An 18070-nucleotide genomic window follows, 5' to 3' on the forward strand; every position below is an offset into this window, starting at 1 on the left:
CCTTCACAGATGTTGCCAGACCTGTTGAGCTTTTCCAGAAACTTTGTTTTTGTTCTTTACTATAAGGTTCTGAGGAAGGGTCACTGGACCCAAAACATTAAATCTGTTTTTTCCTTCACAGATGCTGCTAGACCTGCTGAGCTTTTCCAGCAACTCTGTTTTTGGTCCTGATTTACAGCATCCGCAGTTCTTTCGGTTTTTCTTTACTATAAGGGTTTACTTTAGTTTGATAATGTGAAAGGCCTAACTGTAAAGAATATTTCCTTTACTTGTCCGTTCTAACTGCTAATCCAATCATCATTGTGTATAAAGATAACTAGAGCAGGAGATGAAGCAACCATCTCCAGTATTGAACTTTATTGTATACTTGCACTATTCTACATCAATCAGTGATCATACATTCATCCATTGCTCTTCAAATAATGCTTGTAAATATTTTGTTTAATTTCAGTTTCTTCAATCGTGGAAACGTTAATCAAAATTAAAATGGTCGGTCTCAAGAATTTGGCTCAATGTTTTGAAAGCCTGTTTGGACTATTTGCATCAGAGCGGAGGTCTGGTCTGAAGAATATCATCTGTCTAATTTCACTTTGCCTTCTAATAGGGCTAGGGGCCAGTTGCATCCTCTATATATCTTTGCAAGCATTACACTGTGGCCTTGTAGTGAGTCTGACCGTGTGTGGAATCTTTGCTGCCATCATTCCTGGAGCTTTGTTTCTCTCAAAGCACCTCAGATGCTTTATTCTGATTGTCCTCATCTCATGTGGAACACAACAAGGACGGAACGCTCTGATCACAGCTGGCACTGGTGTGGTGCTCTTCAAATGTGCCCAAAACAGCTTTCATAACTTAAAAGGGTTGGTAGAAAGCTTAGAATGCAACCTGGAAAACATGCTGCCATCTATTGAGAATCTTTTGGCGAAGTACATTAATATTCTACAGTGGATTCACCAACAGATCCAAAACTTACCACAAAATGTATTTGTCAAGTTTCCAGTTCATTTTGAGATAAAACACAGTATAAGAGATGGTGAGCTAAAACAAAACCTTAATGAGACTAAAGTTAACTTGGAGGGCCTAGCTAACCACATGATTTCAACATTAGACATGTTTTCCCAAGTTTGTAAAGGAGCAGTGATCATTCTAGGCCTCTTGCTGGCCCTAATATTCACTGGGTTATATATCAAGAGGTATTTGTCCAACATAAAGTTTGAAAACATATACATCACAAATCATTTCCTGCAGTTTAATGAGCAACAGAAAGAAAAAGGGAAGCCTCACTTGCTCCAACTAACCCAAAAAGAGAGGAAATCTTTCATTAAGATCCCAGCATTCTCTTTCTCAGAAAGAGAAAGGAAAGCCTTGGCAAGTTTCTGTGTTCCCATCCTCATCAAAGTGTGCATTTGGACAACAGTCATCATGCTGGATTACGGGCTATTCTTGCTTATTTCTTCAATAAAACATCACCTGGATCATCTGCCTCCAATCAACATTACCATGGATTTTCAATTTGTTGTAAGTAGACATAATTTCTTTAACATAAACATGTTTTCTTTTGGTTAACTTTTGCAACTAAAATGGCCCAGAAGCACTTTATAACTTTACACTTATAAATGTAATGACTTGGTGTATGATTCTTTGATGGAAAAGTTACAAGTGGGAAATGGTAGATTGACTCATTGGGATTTCCTGTTCGTGCACACTTCCAGTCAGCAATTTTCCATAATTTAAAGTGAGGGGAAAGGAGATCAGAAAATCCCAGTGTCAATCTGTGAGAGCAGTCTTTGGCAATCAATTTCTTTTCACTGGTCACAGGTTCTTTGGGTCCTTGCATGGCTAATGAGTCTGATCCTAGATCTGCATTTCCAACCATACATTTGGCTGGTGTTTCCAGAAGGCGGAATTGGTCCTTGACCTTGAGATTACTTTTTTTCAATTCCTTTACTGTACTTGCTCTTGCTGACGGGTGTCCTCCCAGTCAGTTTCTTCTGAGCAAGGGTTTCCCAGATGTTCTATTTTGCAGTTCTTGAGGGAGTCTTTGAAGGGCTTTCTTGGTCTTCCCCTTGAATGAGTGCCTTCCTTGAGCTGGTGAAGAAAATTTCCTTTGGCAGGTGGAACTCAGGCATCTGTTGCCAGTCCTGTGGACTTGGTTTCAGATGATCATGTCTGGTACTATTGGATGCTGATGTTAGAATGCTTGTCCTCCCAAATGATGTGAAGAATCCATCTTAGACAGCATTGATGGTATTTTTCCATGGCCTTGAGGTGGTTTCTATATGCAGTCCAAGTTTCTGAACAATATAGAAGAGTCAGAAGCATAATTGCCTTATATATGAGGATTTTTGTACCAGTATGATGTTTCAGTCATTGAAGGCTCTCAACTTTACACATCCAAAGGCAGCACTGGTGGATTGAATGTGGTGATGGATCTCCACATCAATGTCAGCCTTAGTTAAGAGCTGACTTCCAGGTAGGGGAAATGTTCCACTTTTGGGAGGACTTCTCTGTTGATCTTAATAGATTAATGACACTATTCACCTTCCCAAATATATTCACACCTTCAAACAGAGCCAGAAAAGGATTCCTTGGAGACGAAGGCTCTGGTCTGAAGGCATGCTAGTGATACCAATGAAAAACATGGAACTAGCAAACCTGGAAGCTACAACAGGAGCCATGTGAACACAAGAACACTTACTGAGGATTTCACCAGTGTTACTGTAATATAATTCTGGCATGAGGATGTATGAGGTACCTTCAGTATGTACCAGCAGAGATATTCTGAAAGGTAGAGTGTTCTGACTTGCATAGGTAAAGTCACCATTGTCCTAGTAAATCATAGGGCTGCTCTCTCACTAGAAAGAGACGTCTGCAGGTGGTTTAACCTGTAGGTCACCACACCTCAGGTGAGGGGAAGAGGTTAAGAAGGAGAGTCCTGCGTTATAATCTCAGCCAGTGCAGGAATTGAACCCACGCTGCTAACCAGCCATACAACCAACTGAGCTAACCAACCCTTGCATAAAATAGCCCAACTGATCCTGACCACTCTGTGTCTCCAGAGCAAGGGGTTGAGGAAGACGAGTAGCAGGAGAAGGAGCTTGATGGGACCAGCGTCTTGCTGCCAGAGATGCATGCCATGGACAATACAGATCCGAATGGGTTGACCTTAGGCTGGAAAGCCACATGGCATACAAATGGAGAATCCACTCAATTAGCATCTTTATTGCTCAGTGGTCTGTCACCATCTTTCCTCTCGTGGCCCATCTGCACCCCCTGCTGGCCAGCAAATTGAGAGCATTTTGCTGCCCCTCCACGAGGCTCTGAATGGCCACAAGCAAGGCTCTCCTGCATCTTAGTAAGACTGAGATTGAGTTTGTAAGATCATTGTGGAGGATCAGCCTGTCCTCAATCACTTACCCTGCAGGCAGTTGCTATTTCCATGGCAGAGGCCTGAGGCAACCTCCACTCAGTAAATGGACAATCTACGCACCACTACCACTGCCTTGGAGGGAATTCATCACACTGGAAATTAAAGTTAACTTTAATGACTCAGAGCTTCCAGCAGTCTCAAGAAATGCCAACAGCTAGTCACCCCTCTCTCCTGTCAGTAAACAACACCCATGTCTCTGAACACCACACTGCCAACACCCCACCCATACCCATAACATGGGATCATAAAAATTCTCACTTCAGAACTATGGCCCAATAAAGCATCAGTGCCTCAACAGGATATTAGCAGAAACTCAAGAGGCGAGATCCAAGTAGCATCAAGTCTGTCAAGGAAATTTTAAAAATGCAGTGGACCATCCAGAAAAGGCCACAGAAAGTACCATATAGGATTCTTCAGGAGGGTGCAGAGGAGAAAGATAAGGAATAGAAGTGATCCTCCAAATAGAACATAAAATATAGAACAGTACAGCACAGGAACGGGCCCTTCAGCCCACGATCTTGTGCCGAACATGATGCCAAATGAAACTAATCCCTTCTACCTGCCTTGGTCCATATCCCTCCATTCCCTTAAATGCCCATATTGTACCTGCCTCAACCACCACTCCTGGCAGTGTATTCCAGACTCCTACCCCTTCCTGTGTAAAAAAAAACTTGCCCCTCAAGTATCCTTTGAACTTTCCCCCACTCACCTTAATTGCATACTCTCAAGTATTCGACATTTCAACTCTGGGAAAAAGATTCTGACCATCAACCTGATGTATGCAACTCATAATTTTATAGACTTCTATCAAGTCTCCCCTCAGCCTCTGCTGCTCAAGAGAAACAACACTACTTTTTCTAGCCTCTCCTTACAGGTCATATCCTGTAATCAAGGCAGCATCCTGGTAAACCTCTTTAGCACCCTCTCCAAAGCTTCCATATCTTTCCTATAATGTGGCGACCAGAATTGAACGTAATACTCTAAGTGTGGCCTAACCGCAGTCTTTTAAAGCTGCAACATGATATTCTGACTCTTGCACTCACTTACCCAATAAAGGCAAACCTGCCATACACCTTCTTTACCACCCAATCTACTTGCATGACCACTTTCAGGGAGCAATGGACTTGAACTCTAAGATCCTTCTGTACATCAATGCTATTCAGAGTCCTGCCATTAACTGTATACTTTTCCTTAACATTTGATCTCCCAAAGTGCAGCACTTCAAACTTACCCAGATTAAACGCCATCTTCCATTGCTCCACCCATATCTGCAACTGATCTATAACCCGCTGTATCCTTTGACAACCTTCTATACTATCCACAACTCCAACAATCTTTGTATCATCTGCAAACTTAATAACCCATCCATCTACATTCTCATCTAAGTCATTCATAATATCACAAACAGCTGAAGTCCCAGTACCCCTGCGGAACACCGCTCGTCACAGACCTCCAGCCTGAAAAACACCCTTCCACCACTATGGGCAAGCCAATTCTGAATCATGTGGCCAAGTCACCATGGATCCCATGCATCTTAATCTTCTGGATGAGCCTACTATGAGGGACCTTGTCAAAAACCTTACTAAAATCCTTGTAAACAACATCCACTACCCTACCCTCATTGATCACTTTTGTCAACTCGTCAAAAAATTCAATCAAGCTAATAAGACATGATCTTCCCTGCACAAAGCCATGCTAATTAGGCCATGCTTACCCAAATGTGCATAAATCCTATCCCTAAGAATTCTCTCCAATAGCTTCCCAACAACCGATGTGAGACTCATCTGTCTATAGTTTCCTGGATTATCCTTATTTCCCGGATTATCCTTATTTCCCTTCATGAAGACGAACAACATTAGCTAGTTGCCAGTCCTCTGGGATCTTTCCAGTGGCTAACAAGAATACAAAGATCTTGGTCAAGGCCCCAGCAATCTCCTCTCTTGCCTCTCTCAACAACGTGGGTAGATACCATCGGACCGTGCGGACTTATCCACTTTAATGCTCTTCAAGTGATCCAACACCACTTCTTTCTTAATCTCAAAATTTCCTAGCATTTTAGCATGCTCCACAAAAATCTCACTATCCTCCATATCCTTCTTCTGTGTGAATACTGATGTAAAGTACCCATTTAGGATCTCACCTATATCCTCTGCCTCCAAGCACAAATTCCGTTCTGTAAGGAATCATTGAGCCTCCCTTGCCCTTTCACTGGAATATTTTTGGAAACCCCTCCCCAGTGACCTTAAACAGAGGACAGTTACCTTGGATTCTTGACAGTGGTAACCTCCATCATGCCCACTGATGGGCTGAATACCATCACACACCACACTTTTCAATGATAACTGCAGAATCACATTCATATACGCAAAGTTACATTCATAGATACACATACATGCAAAATCGCACAGACACACACGTGTGCACATACAGGTGGACAAGCAAACGGACACAGGTATGCAGACACACAAATACAGACATATTTATACTGACCCACACCTGCACATACATACATATGTCCATTTTTACACTGCAGATCAAAACTTCTTAGTTAACAATCTATTAACTAAATCACTTGCTTACAGACAAAGACCCTTCATACAATTATATGGGTACATATATTGACCTGAAACTGCAGAGGTCAGTCCCACAACATCTAAAGCCCTTTGTTCTTGCTCATTTGATAAACAACTTTGTTTAGCCCATTGAACAAGTTTCTGCAGCATTTACATGTCAGTTAGTTTATGGATATTATTGTAGTGACATCACTGAAACAATGGACAATCTGAAAACCTGTGTAAAAATTCCTTATTGGTGCATTGGTTTGAATGTTCATATTGAGCTGAGAATCTGATTGTTTACTTATGCATCTTTATATCCCCACAGGAAGAAATCATTTTTATCAAAACTCCGTTGAAGAGGCACAAATCCAGAGGAACATTCTCATATGTAACTCATTTGTCCAAAGCTGACTGCATCCCCCAACCAACTTTGACGATAAGCAATATATGGACCCCACTTATTGTAATAATTGCTGCCTTACTGTTGCTCACTTTATTCTCCGCAAAATTTACAATATTGAAAGTGTTGGTTTTGTCATCATTTTACTCTGAGACAGAAAAAAGGCGAATAGAGTTTCTACATGAAAAAATACTACGGAAAAGAGCCTGGGTCAAATTAATGGGAACAGAGGAAACTCAAAACTTCACAGATGATTGTGTAAGGAATTTGTTGTAATATATTTTAATACAAACTTTTTACAAGGTTAATTCAAAGCAACATTGTTACTGTAATCTTGAATAAATTTCCATAGCAGTTATTTAAAGAGCTCATCACAGTATTCTAGCCTCTGACCTGCTCTTGTAGCCATTGTGTTTATCTGGCAAGTCTAGTTGAGTTTCTGGTCAATGTTAACCCTAAAGATGTTGATAATCATATTGAATCCCAGTTACATCTTTTCTGCTTCTTTCTTGACTCCTTCGTCACCTCTTTGTTGTCAGACCTCGCCAAAACCCAGGTCTGTGGGAACCATTATACACTGAGAGAGCTACTCCGCTGTCGCTAGGCTTTTACTTTTCTATTCATTCATGGGACTCATTACAAAAATTTGCAACACAAACATTCTTGGGGGTAATTGTGCATTAAACATAGAATGCCAGTACACAAAGTGCAGCAGATATTCAGTAAGGCTAATTGGACTACTGGTCCTTATTTCTAAGGATTCGGAGTGCAAGAGTAGGGAAGTCTTACTGCAATTGTACAAGGTGCTGGTGAGATCACATCTGGAGTACTGTGAGCAGTTCTGGTCCCCTAATTTAAGGTATGATATAATTTTCATTGGAGGCAGTTCAGAGAAGGTTCACTAGCCTGATCCTGGTATGGTGGTATTGTCTTATGATCAAAGGCTAAACAAATAGGCCTACTCACTGGCTTTAGAAGAATGAGAAGTGATTTCATTGACATATATAAGATACATTTAGGGCTTGACAGCGTAAATGCTGAGAGAAAGTTTCTCATCATGGGAGAGTGTAGGATCAAAGGCCATAGTCTCAGAATAAAGAAGTACCAATTTAAGACTGAGATGAGAAGAATGTCTTCTCTCAGAAGGTTTTGAGTCTTTAGAACTCCTTGCCACAGAGAGCTATGGGGAGGGGCGGTGAAGGGGAAGGTTGGAGGTAACAGTCTTGTGTATATTTAAGGTTAAGATAGATAAGTTCTTGATCAGTAGGGGAATTGAATGTTGCAGGGAAAATGCAGGAAAATAAATGTGAGGAATGTCAGATCAGCCGTGATTCTATTGAATGGAGGAACATGCTCAAAGGTTGAACAACCTACTCCTTTTCCTATTTCTTTATGGTTTTATGGAATATGGGTGTCACTAGCTGGGCCAACATTTATAGTCCATCTCTAATTGCCCAGCAAGCAGTAAAGAGTCATTGCTGTGGGTCTGGAGTCACGCGTAGGCTAGACCAGGTAAGGACAGCAAATTTTCTTCCCTAAAGGACATTAGTGAACTAGATGGGTTTTTCCAACAATCAATAACAGCTTCATTGTCATCGTTAGACTATTAACTCTGGATTTGTATTCAATTCAAGGATTTGTATCTGTTAAATAAAAATAGTTGGGGAAATTGAAGTCGCTATCTTCAACACCCCCATTGGAAACACCATTCCTTTATCATTGCTTTCAACTTCCTTTCCAGCTACAATCCCTGATTCATTGCTGCCTCTGCCCTTTAACTGGTGAAATCCTCAGATATATTGTTGATATCTCAGGAAAAACTGGAGATCTCTCTGCTTCTATTCCTGTGCTCACTCATTTTAGCATGCATATTGTCTCTTTCTCACTCCCCACAGTCCAGCAGCAGACCATGATATCCTCAGAAGTCAGTACCAGAACTTAGAAAGATTCAAATACCGAGAATTGTTTATATTCACAATACAACGAATTGTCAAGAATAAATTTAATTTTCTCCAATAGTTTAAGTGTCCTATTCAGGACTGAATGCTGGACAAGTATGGAGTATCCAATGGTGGAAAGTGACTTAAGCAGTTGGAGAAACATATACAGAATTAGAAATGGATAATGAGAATCATGACATTAACAGATTAAATGCAATGATCTTGTAGCTACATGGAAACCAAATGACTGAGGCAGCTACCTGAGTCAAGACAACACTCACCCCTCTCTTCCCTCACCTAGAAAGTCCTTGGCATTGCCCAAAATAGTCCTTCAGTACTCCCCTGAGTACAGATTCCACATGTGATGCTCAGACTGGTACAAGCAATCTTGCTAATGCTACAAACAGTAGAAGCTCAGATGAGCAAGAACTCATAACGTAGGGAGATCTCCAGCCTCTCGATTGATTCTCGTTTACACCAAACCTATCTGTTCCACTATCCACCTCTATCACTGCCTCCCCCTCTCTCTATTTATTTCAGAGACCCCTTCCCCTTCCCCATTTCTGAAGAAGGGCCCAGACCCAAAACGTCAGCTTTCCTGCTCCTCTGATGCTGCCTTGTCTGCTGTGTTCATCCAGCTCTACACCTTGTTATCTCAGACTCCACCATCGGCTGTTCCTACTATCTCTGAGTGACCGTTTATTAGTGGCTCTGCAACCAAGGGATGATGTGGATTTCCCTAGAAGTTTGGAACATAGCCTTGATGTGGCAGTTCCTGGCCCTTCTGCTGTTCTAAGGGTACAGTAGGAGAATGCCTAAAAAGAATGGAGATTTTATAGATAATTTGGATTTCTGAAGAAAAGAAAATGTGGAATAGAAGCAAATATTTTGTGTTTCACATTTCTGCTTTGTAACTCCTACAGGTCTCATTTTGGTTTCCAATCTTCAGAATGAAGCAAAGAAAGGGTGACTTACTGCAGAAAACAGAATTTCAACACCAGAGCTCTCATAAGTTATGTGTCGAGCTTTGAATAAAGGTGAATTGGCAATTATACTGGGCCTAGCGCTTTGTCTGATCATGTGATAGACCATTATAACTAGCGACATGCATTCTCTACAATAAACTATGGAAATATAAGTGTTCACATTTTGCAACACAAAACTATTTTCTATAACTTGGGCTTATTTGAATTTGATTCCAAAACTGTGTTTAGCTATGGAAATTCAGTGAATGGGAAAGTTAGAGTGAAACCTTTTGATGTAACATCAATGAAATATTGCAATGACAGCAGGTATGAATGACTCATATGAGATTTAAAATGGTTGACTGTGGGTAGCCCGGATTTTACAGCTGCTCCTGAAATTGCAAGCCTATTTCTAGGTTTAATTCTAGATTTCTCACACTTACCACATTTCAGTCGTGTAAGATTTTTATTTTGATTCATTTTTGATTCTTTTATAGTCAAAAACATAAGAAAAACACTGATTTTTTTTTCAAATGGCTTGTGTTAATGGAATTTTTGAAAAGGGTTTCCCGTATCTTACTTCTGGATTTCTTACAGTTATTAAATTTCAGTGATATAATATTTTTATTTTGATTCATTTTTGGTTCTTTTATAGTCAAAAACATAAAAAACCCCAAAAGAGATGCGCGTGATGTTTTTCAAATGTTGTGTGTTCATGGACCTTTTGAAGATACCTACATGTGGACAGCTTGTTTTTTTCTCTAAAATTATACGCTTAGAAGGAGGTATTTTTTCAACATCATTAAAGTTTTTTAAAACACGGATTTTTTTAAATTATGGAAGAGAATTTTAAAACGGTGTTGTGTTTACGGAGCTTTTGGAGAGACTTACACATTGATGGATCTGGAGTAAGACTTTTTTTATATCAGAAGATTGCAAGCTGTCTGCTGGACAACTTGAGGAAGAATTGTTTTTTAATTTGATTGTTCAGCTAATTGGTTGATTCTATTTAAGATTTATATATTTGAACAGATACTCAGTTTTGGGTAACATTGAAAAGAATAGCCTGTCAGAGGAAAATTGAAGCAGCAGTCAGATCATGGGCACTAAGAATAAATCTTATGTTAGGCGGGGTTTGACAAAATTTAGAAGAATAGTTATTATATGTGTGGGAATATAAGAAAACAGTGCGATTGAGCTAATATTGTATAACAGTTAAATTTATTTCTGTTGCTAATAGGGTTAAACAGAGTGTTGCACAGCTTATCTAATTGAGTTAATATTGTATAACAGTTAAATTTGTTTCTGCTGCTAATAGGGTTATAGTTTACTGATGAAATGTCATGTTGTAATTGGCTTATTGTATTGCAAGGGCTTGAAAAAGAAATGTAATTAAATAAAGCTATCAGTGTCTGAATGTTTAAAAATGTAAGGCGAACTTAGAATCAATGCAGTTACACACTTATTCTCAGCAACCAGAATGTAATTGCCACTTTTTCTTATTAAAAATCCTTGAATTTTTACCTATTGATAACTGGTTATTCTAAGAAGAAAAAAAGAGTATATCCAACAACTTGGTGTAGTCAGCAGGATTTGCAAAGACTGCAGAGACCCCGAGAACATTCTGTACACCCATCGGCACCCCGAGGTAAGGACTCCTCTTTTAATAAAAGCACATTTGTGTAAAGGATTTTTGGTGACAGTCCAAAGCGATTCTATTAAAAGAACCTTAGCACCAATAAGAAGCATGAGCCCATAGCAAAAGCTAAACATCTAGACAGTCATAAAGGACCCACGGCCCTATATGAATAGGCCTAACGACTCTAATATCAGGAGCACAAAAACATTGTTCAAGATGTCTAAATCTGACTTGCCCATGACTGTTAAAAGCAGGCAGACCCTGCCCAATATATCTGAGGACACACCTCCAAAATTTAAAAGAATACATTGAACAACGATTTGACCGCTCTACGACACTGACAGAAATCCACCAAAAGTATGGAACCTCCATGGGACAAAGATCCTTCGATAACATTTAACATGTTTGTGGTAAAACTACCCAACTAAAAGGCAAAGAACAGATTCGCTGGTCTTTATGTGTAATGCAACAAGACAGAAAGCGACAGGAAATTATTGAGAAATCTAATCATGACCGTGAAATTAATAATCTGAAAGACCAATTAAAAGTGGTCTGCACTGAACTAAAAACTATTAAATTGGAACTCCAAAAGGAAAGGGAAGCAAACTGCAGCTCTAGCTTACCTAATGTTCCATCAACTCCTCCTTATCCGAGTGCCCCTCCTGCTCCTCAGTACTCAGAATGTGAACCTAAGATCTGAACCCTAAGTGAAATTGAGGGACACAACTCTGATGACAGTGATTTAATGAGGGCAACAACCAACAGGCCTTTAATTTAAGGCTGGTACAGACTAGGAGCCAGAAAGAAGAAAAAACAGAAGATGAAAAGGGTGTAGTCAAATATGAATATACACATGGACAGACCACAAACATGCCAACCCTAAGCTGGTCAAGAGGTGGTCCAAAGAACTGCTCCATCCAAAAAAAGGAGGCATGAAAATGTGGCGTGAAGTGGAAAACCTTAAAGATATATACAGTCCCCATCCTTTGGAAGGGGTACAAGTAGTGCCCACCATTGTAGGAGGTAACACCATCAGGAAACGTGCTAGATAGGTAAGAGGAGAAATGGGCAAGACCTTGATGATGGATGGAATGCTATTAGAAATTGGTTGAAGGATTATGGCACCTCCTAAAACTGAATGGAGTAATAATTCGGCTTACCAGCAAAGAGGTAATGAGGAATTGAGAGATTACGTGAAGTGTTTCGTGGCAGTCTGGATTGAACACTTCAGGTTGCTCGGCAATATTGACACTCTGGATAAGTTAGATCATAGTAAACTCACACCTCTTAAATCTGCATTCATTGCAGGGCTAAAACCAAAGTTGGCGAAGGTGTTAAAAGTTACGATCTCAGATTGGGAGAACAGTGGAAAGACATATGGAGAAATAGTTGAGGCTACAAATCACCTTGAATGAAATATGGAGTCCAAATTAAGAACTGCAGACTGTGGTAACTACACCAGGGATCTCAACAGATAGACACCCAGGCAAATGTAATAATTGCGGCCTAGAAGGACATTGGGCAAAAACGTGCCAGTTGAAAAAGAAAATGACCGCAGCTAAATCCACTTCTAAACTGGAACCTAAAACCTAGAAAATCATAGAATCCCGACAGTGTGGAAACAGGCCATTCAGCCCAACAAGTCCACACTGCCTGTCCGAAGAGCATCCCACCTAGACCCATTCCCCTATCCCTGCATTTCCCATGTATAAACCAAACATTCCTGGGCACTGTGGGCCAATTTAGCATGGCCAATCCACCTACCCTGCACATCTTTGGACTGTGGGAGGAAACTGGAGCACCCGAAGGAAACCCATGCAGATACGGGGAGAATGTGCAAACTCCACACAGGCAGCCGCCCAAGGCTGGAATCAAACCCGGATCCCTGGTGCTGTGAGGTAGCGGTGCGAACCACTGAGCCACCGTGCTGCCCTAAAATCCCTCTGGCCAAACAGGTGCTACTGGAATGGATTAAGTGACTGTCTCCCACATAACAGGAAACTCTCCTGAACCTCACAAAAAACTAGAACAGCCCACCTCTCATCTCTTAGCCCCTTTTTTAGCAGCTTTAGAAAATCGACCAGACAGCAGTTATGTTTTGATGGAGGTGGGTGATAGGGAAATTGATTGTCTTTTGGACACTGGAGCTGAATTGACAAGTTTGCCTTTATTGATGGACATAATTTGCCCTTTGATGATGACAGTTGGAGTGGTGGGGCGGGGGGGTGGGGGGAAGGACTAATTCTCAGGAAAACACAACTATTGCCAATACAATTGGGGCTGCACGAGATCTTAGAGTCTGTATAGATTGGGCCTGTACAACAAGTCCTTTGGGAATGGATGTCTGAACCCAGATAAATTCTTCACTACAATTTAAGGATGGCCGTGTAACATAGAGTCCTAGAGTCATATAGTCATAGAATCCTACAGCATGGAAATAGGCCTTCTGGCCCAAACTGGCCAATGCCGACCAAAATGTCCATCCACGCTAACCCCATTTTCCTGCACTTAGCCCATATCTTTCTAAGCCTTTCCTAACAATGTATTCATTCAAATACCTTTTAAATATTGTTAATGTACCTGCCTCAACCAATTCTGCTGGCAGCTCATTCCATATGCATACCATCCTCTGTGTAAAAAAGTTGCCCCTCAGGTTCACATGAAATTTTTCCTTTTTACCTTAAACTGCCGCTCTCTAGTCCTTGATTCCCCAAATTTGGGAAAAAGACTGAGTGCATTCACCCTATCCATGCCTGTCATGATCTTATATACTTCTATTAGATACCCCTCAGTCTCCTATGTTCTAAACTAAAACGTCCTAGCTTGTCCAAACTCTCCCTATAACTCAATCCCTTCAGTCCTGGTAACATCCTTGTAAATTTCTTCTGCTCTCTTTCCAGTTTAATAACATCCTTCCCATAGCAAGGTAACCAAAACCGAACACAATACTCCAAGTGCGGCCTCACCAATGTCCTGTACACCTGCAACATAACTTCCCAACTTGTATACTCAATGAAATCCAAAAGAACTACAGATTCTGTAAATCAAGAACAAAAACAGAAGTTGCTGGAAACGCCCAGCAGGTCCGGCAGCATCCGCAAAGTAAAAAACCAGAGTTAACGCCCCGGGTCTGGCGAGGAAGGGTCACTGAACCCGAAACACTAACCCCAGTCCCCTCCCCACAGATGCTGCCAGACCCGCTGAGCACCCCAGCAACCTCTGCCCCTGTTCTATACTCAGTGCCCTGACTGATGAAGGCCAATGTGCCAAAAGTCTTCTTCACAAGCCTGTCTACCTGTGACTCCACTTCCAGAGAACCGTGCACCTGAACTCCAAGGTCTCTCTGTTCCACTACACTTCTTAAGGCCTTACCATTCACCATGAAACTCCTACCTTGATTTGACTTTCCAAAATGCAACATCTCACACATCTTTATGGGACGGCATGGTGGCTAGCATTGCTGCCTCACAGCGCCAGGGACTCAGGTTCGATTCCAGCCTCAGGTGACAGTCTGTGTGGAGTTTGCACGTTCTCTCCGTGTCTGCGTGGGTTTCCTTCGGGTGCTCCAGTTTCCTCCCACAGTCCAAAGATGTGCAGGGTAGGTGGATTGGCCATGCTAAATTGCCCATAGTACCCAGGGACATTTAGGTTAGGTGGGTTGGACATGGGAAATTAGGGGAATGGGCCTGGGTGGGATGCTCTTCGGACGGGCAGTGTGGACTTGTTGGGCTCAATGGCCTGTTTTCACACTGTAGGGATTCTATGGTAAAATCCATTTGCCATTTCTCAGCCCACTTCCCCAGCTGATCAACATCCTGCTGCAATTTCTGATAACCTTCCTCACTGTCCACAACACCGCCTATTTTAGTGTCATCTGAAAACTTATTAATCATGCCTTGTACATTCTCATCCAAATCACTGATATAGATAACAAACAGCAATGGGCCCAGCACTGACCCCTGAGGCACACCACCAGTCACAGGCCTCCAGTCTGACAAGCATCCTTCCGCTGTTACTCTGTTCCGCTTCCTACTGTCAAGCCAATTGTGTATCCAATTTGCCAACTCTCCCTGGAATCCATGCAATCTAACCTTCCAGAGTAGCCTACCATGTGGAACCTTACAAAGGCCTTAAATGGTCAATACAACACTTCAAACAGGAAGAATGGCAGAATTATCTGATTTGGGCAAAGGATAAAAATGACTGTGGTCTGTTAAAGGTAACCCTGGTCACTTTTTACCAGAGTTGCCCCGCTATCTACTAAAGGATATCCCATTAGTCTGGCCTCCATTGCTAGTATTTTACCTGTAATCAAACAATTAGAGCAATAAAGTATACTATTAAAAGTCCACAATTCACCTAATAGTCCAGTATGGCCAGTTAAAAAGCCGGACAAAACCTGGCATCTGACAGTAGACTACAGGACAGTAAGCCAGTGTATTGATCAAGAAGCACCCTCGGTTGCTGATCCCTCTACCATTTTTAGCTCTGTCACCGGATCACAAACTCTTTTTGGCGATAGACATGGCCAATGGATTTTGGTCTGTTCCCTTGGCCCCTGAGGTACAACCATGGTTTGCTTCTACCATCCAACAATAACAGTGTACCTGGACATGTCTGCCACCGGGCTTTCACAGTAGCCCTACTGTATACCTTTTCTGATGAAGGGTCTAGGCCCGAAACGTCAGCCTCTCTGCTCCTATGATGCTGCTTGGCCTGCTGTGTTCATCCAGCCTTGCACCTTGTTGTCTACTGTATACCATATGGCTTTGCAAAATCATTTGTAGGAATTGCCACGGATAGCATACACATAATTCAATACGTGGATGATAATTCTAATAGCGTTCTAGGTGGAGGAGCAACATAGGGAGGGTTTACATGTCCTCCTTGACCATTTACACTCCTGTAGCCATAAGGCCAACCTTTAGAAGGCACAAATTGCCCACGAAGTAAAATACACTTAGGACAAAAGATTGCAGCAGGAAAACGTGAAATGACTCAGGATAGGACAGCTGCTATTTGAACAGCCGAAGAACCCACTTACTAGTCAAGAATTGAGGTATTTTCTGGGCCTTTGTAATTTCAACTGAAACTGGATCAATAGTTATAGACAGTTAGCTCAGCCACTGAATGATCTTTTGAAAGAAAAGAAGGAATCCAACGAAGCTGTTACAATTACCCAGAGCAGCGTTCTGCCTTTCAAAAATTAAAAACTGCTCTGTGAAAGGACCAAATGGAGGGAGGAGGGGAAGTAACCAATGAGGTTAAAGAAGAACAAATTCTGCATCACTTAGCTGAGGCAGCTCAGGCAACAGAAGAGCCTTTGCAGAATCCGGACCTTGTCCTTTTCATAGATGGGTCTTGGTTTGTTGAGAATGGCATACGGAAAGCAGGCTGGGCCATTACCATCTTACACGAAGTGATAACTAGCTGGTGGGCACCTCAGCACAACAGGTAGGACTACAAGCACTTACAGAAGCCTGTAAAATAGCGAATGTGGAAACTGCAAATATTTATACAGACTCCTGCTATGTGTTTGGAGTAGTCCATTATTTCGGACCCCTGTGGCAGAAATGGGGATTCCTTACAGCTGCTGGAACACCTATCCTAAACAGGGATGAAATACAAGACCTCCTCAAAGTCATATAATTGTCACAGGAAGTTTCAGTTTTGAAATGTAAAGCTCATACCTGACAGAACACTGTGGGAAGCTCAAGGCAATGCCTTAGGAGACCAGATGGCTAGAAATGCAGCTTCGCCGGGAAATCACCCTACTGGATCAACAAAACCCAAAATACAAACCTGCACGAACAAGTTACAGGACTTGAAGACCATGCAAGAACAATGCCCTCGAGAAGAGAAACGGACATGGATTGAGAGAGATACTAGGAACTGCAGATGCTGGAGAATTTGAGATATACAAGGTGTAGAGCTGGATGAACACAGCAGGCCAAGCAGCATCAGAGGAGCAGGAAGGCTGATGTTTCAGGCCTAGACCCTTCTTCAGAAATGGGGGAGGGGAAGGGGGTTCTGAAATAAATAGGGAGAGAGGGGGAAGCGGATAGAAGATGGATAGAGGAGAAGGTAGGTGGAGAGGAAACAGACAGGTCAAAGAGGCGGGGATGGAGCCAGTAAAGGTGAGTGTAGGTGGGGAGTTAGGGAGGAGATAGGTCAGTCCAGGGAGGACGGACAGGTCAAGGGGGCGGGATGAGGTTAGTAGGTAGGAGATGGGTGGGGCTTGAGGTGGGAGGAGGAGATAGGTGGGAGGAAGGACAGGTTAGGGAGGCGGGGACGAGCTGGGCTGGTTTTGGGATGCGGTAGGGGGAGGGGAGATTTTGAAGCTTGTGAAGTCCACATTGATACCATTGGGCTGCAGGGTTCCCAAGCGGAATATGAGTTGCTGTTCCTGCAACCTTCGGAGGGCATCGTTGTGGCACTGCAGGAAGCCCAGGATGGACAGGTCGTCTGAGGAATGGGAAGGGGAGTTGAAATGGTTCGCCACTGGGAGGTGCAGTTGTTTAGTGCGAACCGAGTTTAGGTGTTCTGCAAAGCGGTCCCCAAGCCTCCGCTTGGTTTCCCCGATGTAGAGGAGGCCACAACAGGAACAGTGGATGCAGTATACCACATTAGCAGATGTGCAGCTGAACATCTGCTTGATGTGGAAAGTCTTCTTGGGGCCTGCGATGGGGGTCAGGGAGGAGGTGTGGGGGCAGGTGTAGCACTTCCTGCGGTTGCAGGGAAAAGTGCCGGGTGTGGTGGGGCTGGAGGGGAATGTGGAGCCGACAAGAGAGTCACGGAAAGAGTGGTCCCTCCAGAAAGCAGATAAAGGTGGGGAGGGAAAAATGTCTTTGGTGGTGGGGTCGGATTGCAGATGGCGGAAGTGCCAGAGGATGATGCGTTGGATCCGGAGGTTGGTGGGGTGGTACGTGAGGACAAGGAGGATTCTGTTTTGGTTGTTATTGCGGGGAGGGGGTGTGAGGGATGAGTTGCGGGAAATGCGGGAGACACGGTCGAGGGCGTTCTCGACCACTGACGGGGGGAAATTGCGGTCCTTGAAAAACGAGGACATCTGAGATGTATGGGAGTGGAATGCCTCATCCTGGGAGCAGATGTGGCGGAGGCAAAGAAATTGGGAATATGG

At 42.5% G+C, this 18070-nt stretch overlaps 1 protein-coding gene across 1 annotated transcript in view; it reads left to right on the forward strand.

Moving 5' to 3' along the window:
• Positions 1–10813, forward strand: part of LOC109935258 (dendritic cell-specific transmembrane protein) — a 25331-nt gene extending 14518 nt beyond the window's left edge. Inside the window, exons 2-4 of the mRNA XM_048595949.1 lie at positions 452–1515; positions 6311–6643; positions 9249–10813. Of these exons, the coding sequence (XP_048451906.1) occupies positions 487–1515; positions 6311–6643; positions 9249–9356 (1470 nt within the window). The 5' untranslated portion in view covers positions 452–486 and the 3' untranslated portion in view covers positions 9357–10813. The remainder of the gene's footprint in view (positions 1–451; positions 1516–6310; positions 6644–9248) is intronic.
• Positions 10814–18070: the final 7257 nt, after the last annotated feature.

This window comes from Rhincodon typus, chromosome 4 (assembly GCF_021869965.1).
Source record: "Rhincodon typus isolate 14 chromosome 4, sRhiTyp1.1, whole genome shotgun sequence".
In the NCBI taxonomy this organism is placed as follows: domain Eukaryota; kingdom Metazoa; phylum Chordata; class Chondrichthyes; order Orectolobiformes; family Rhincodontidae; genus Rhincodon; species Rhincodon typus.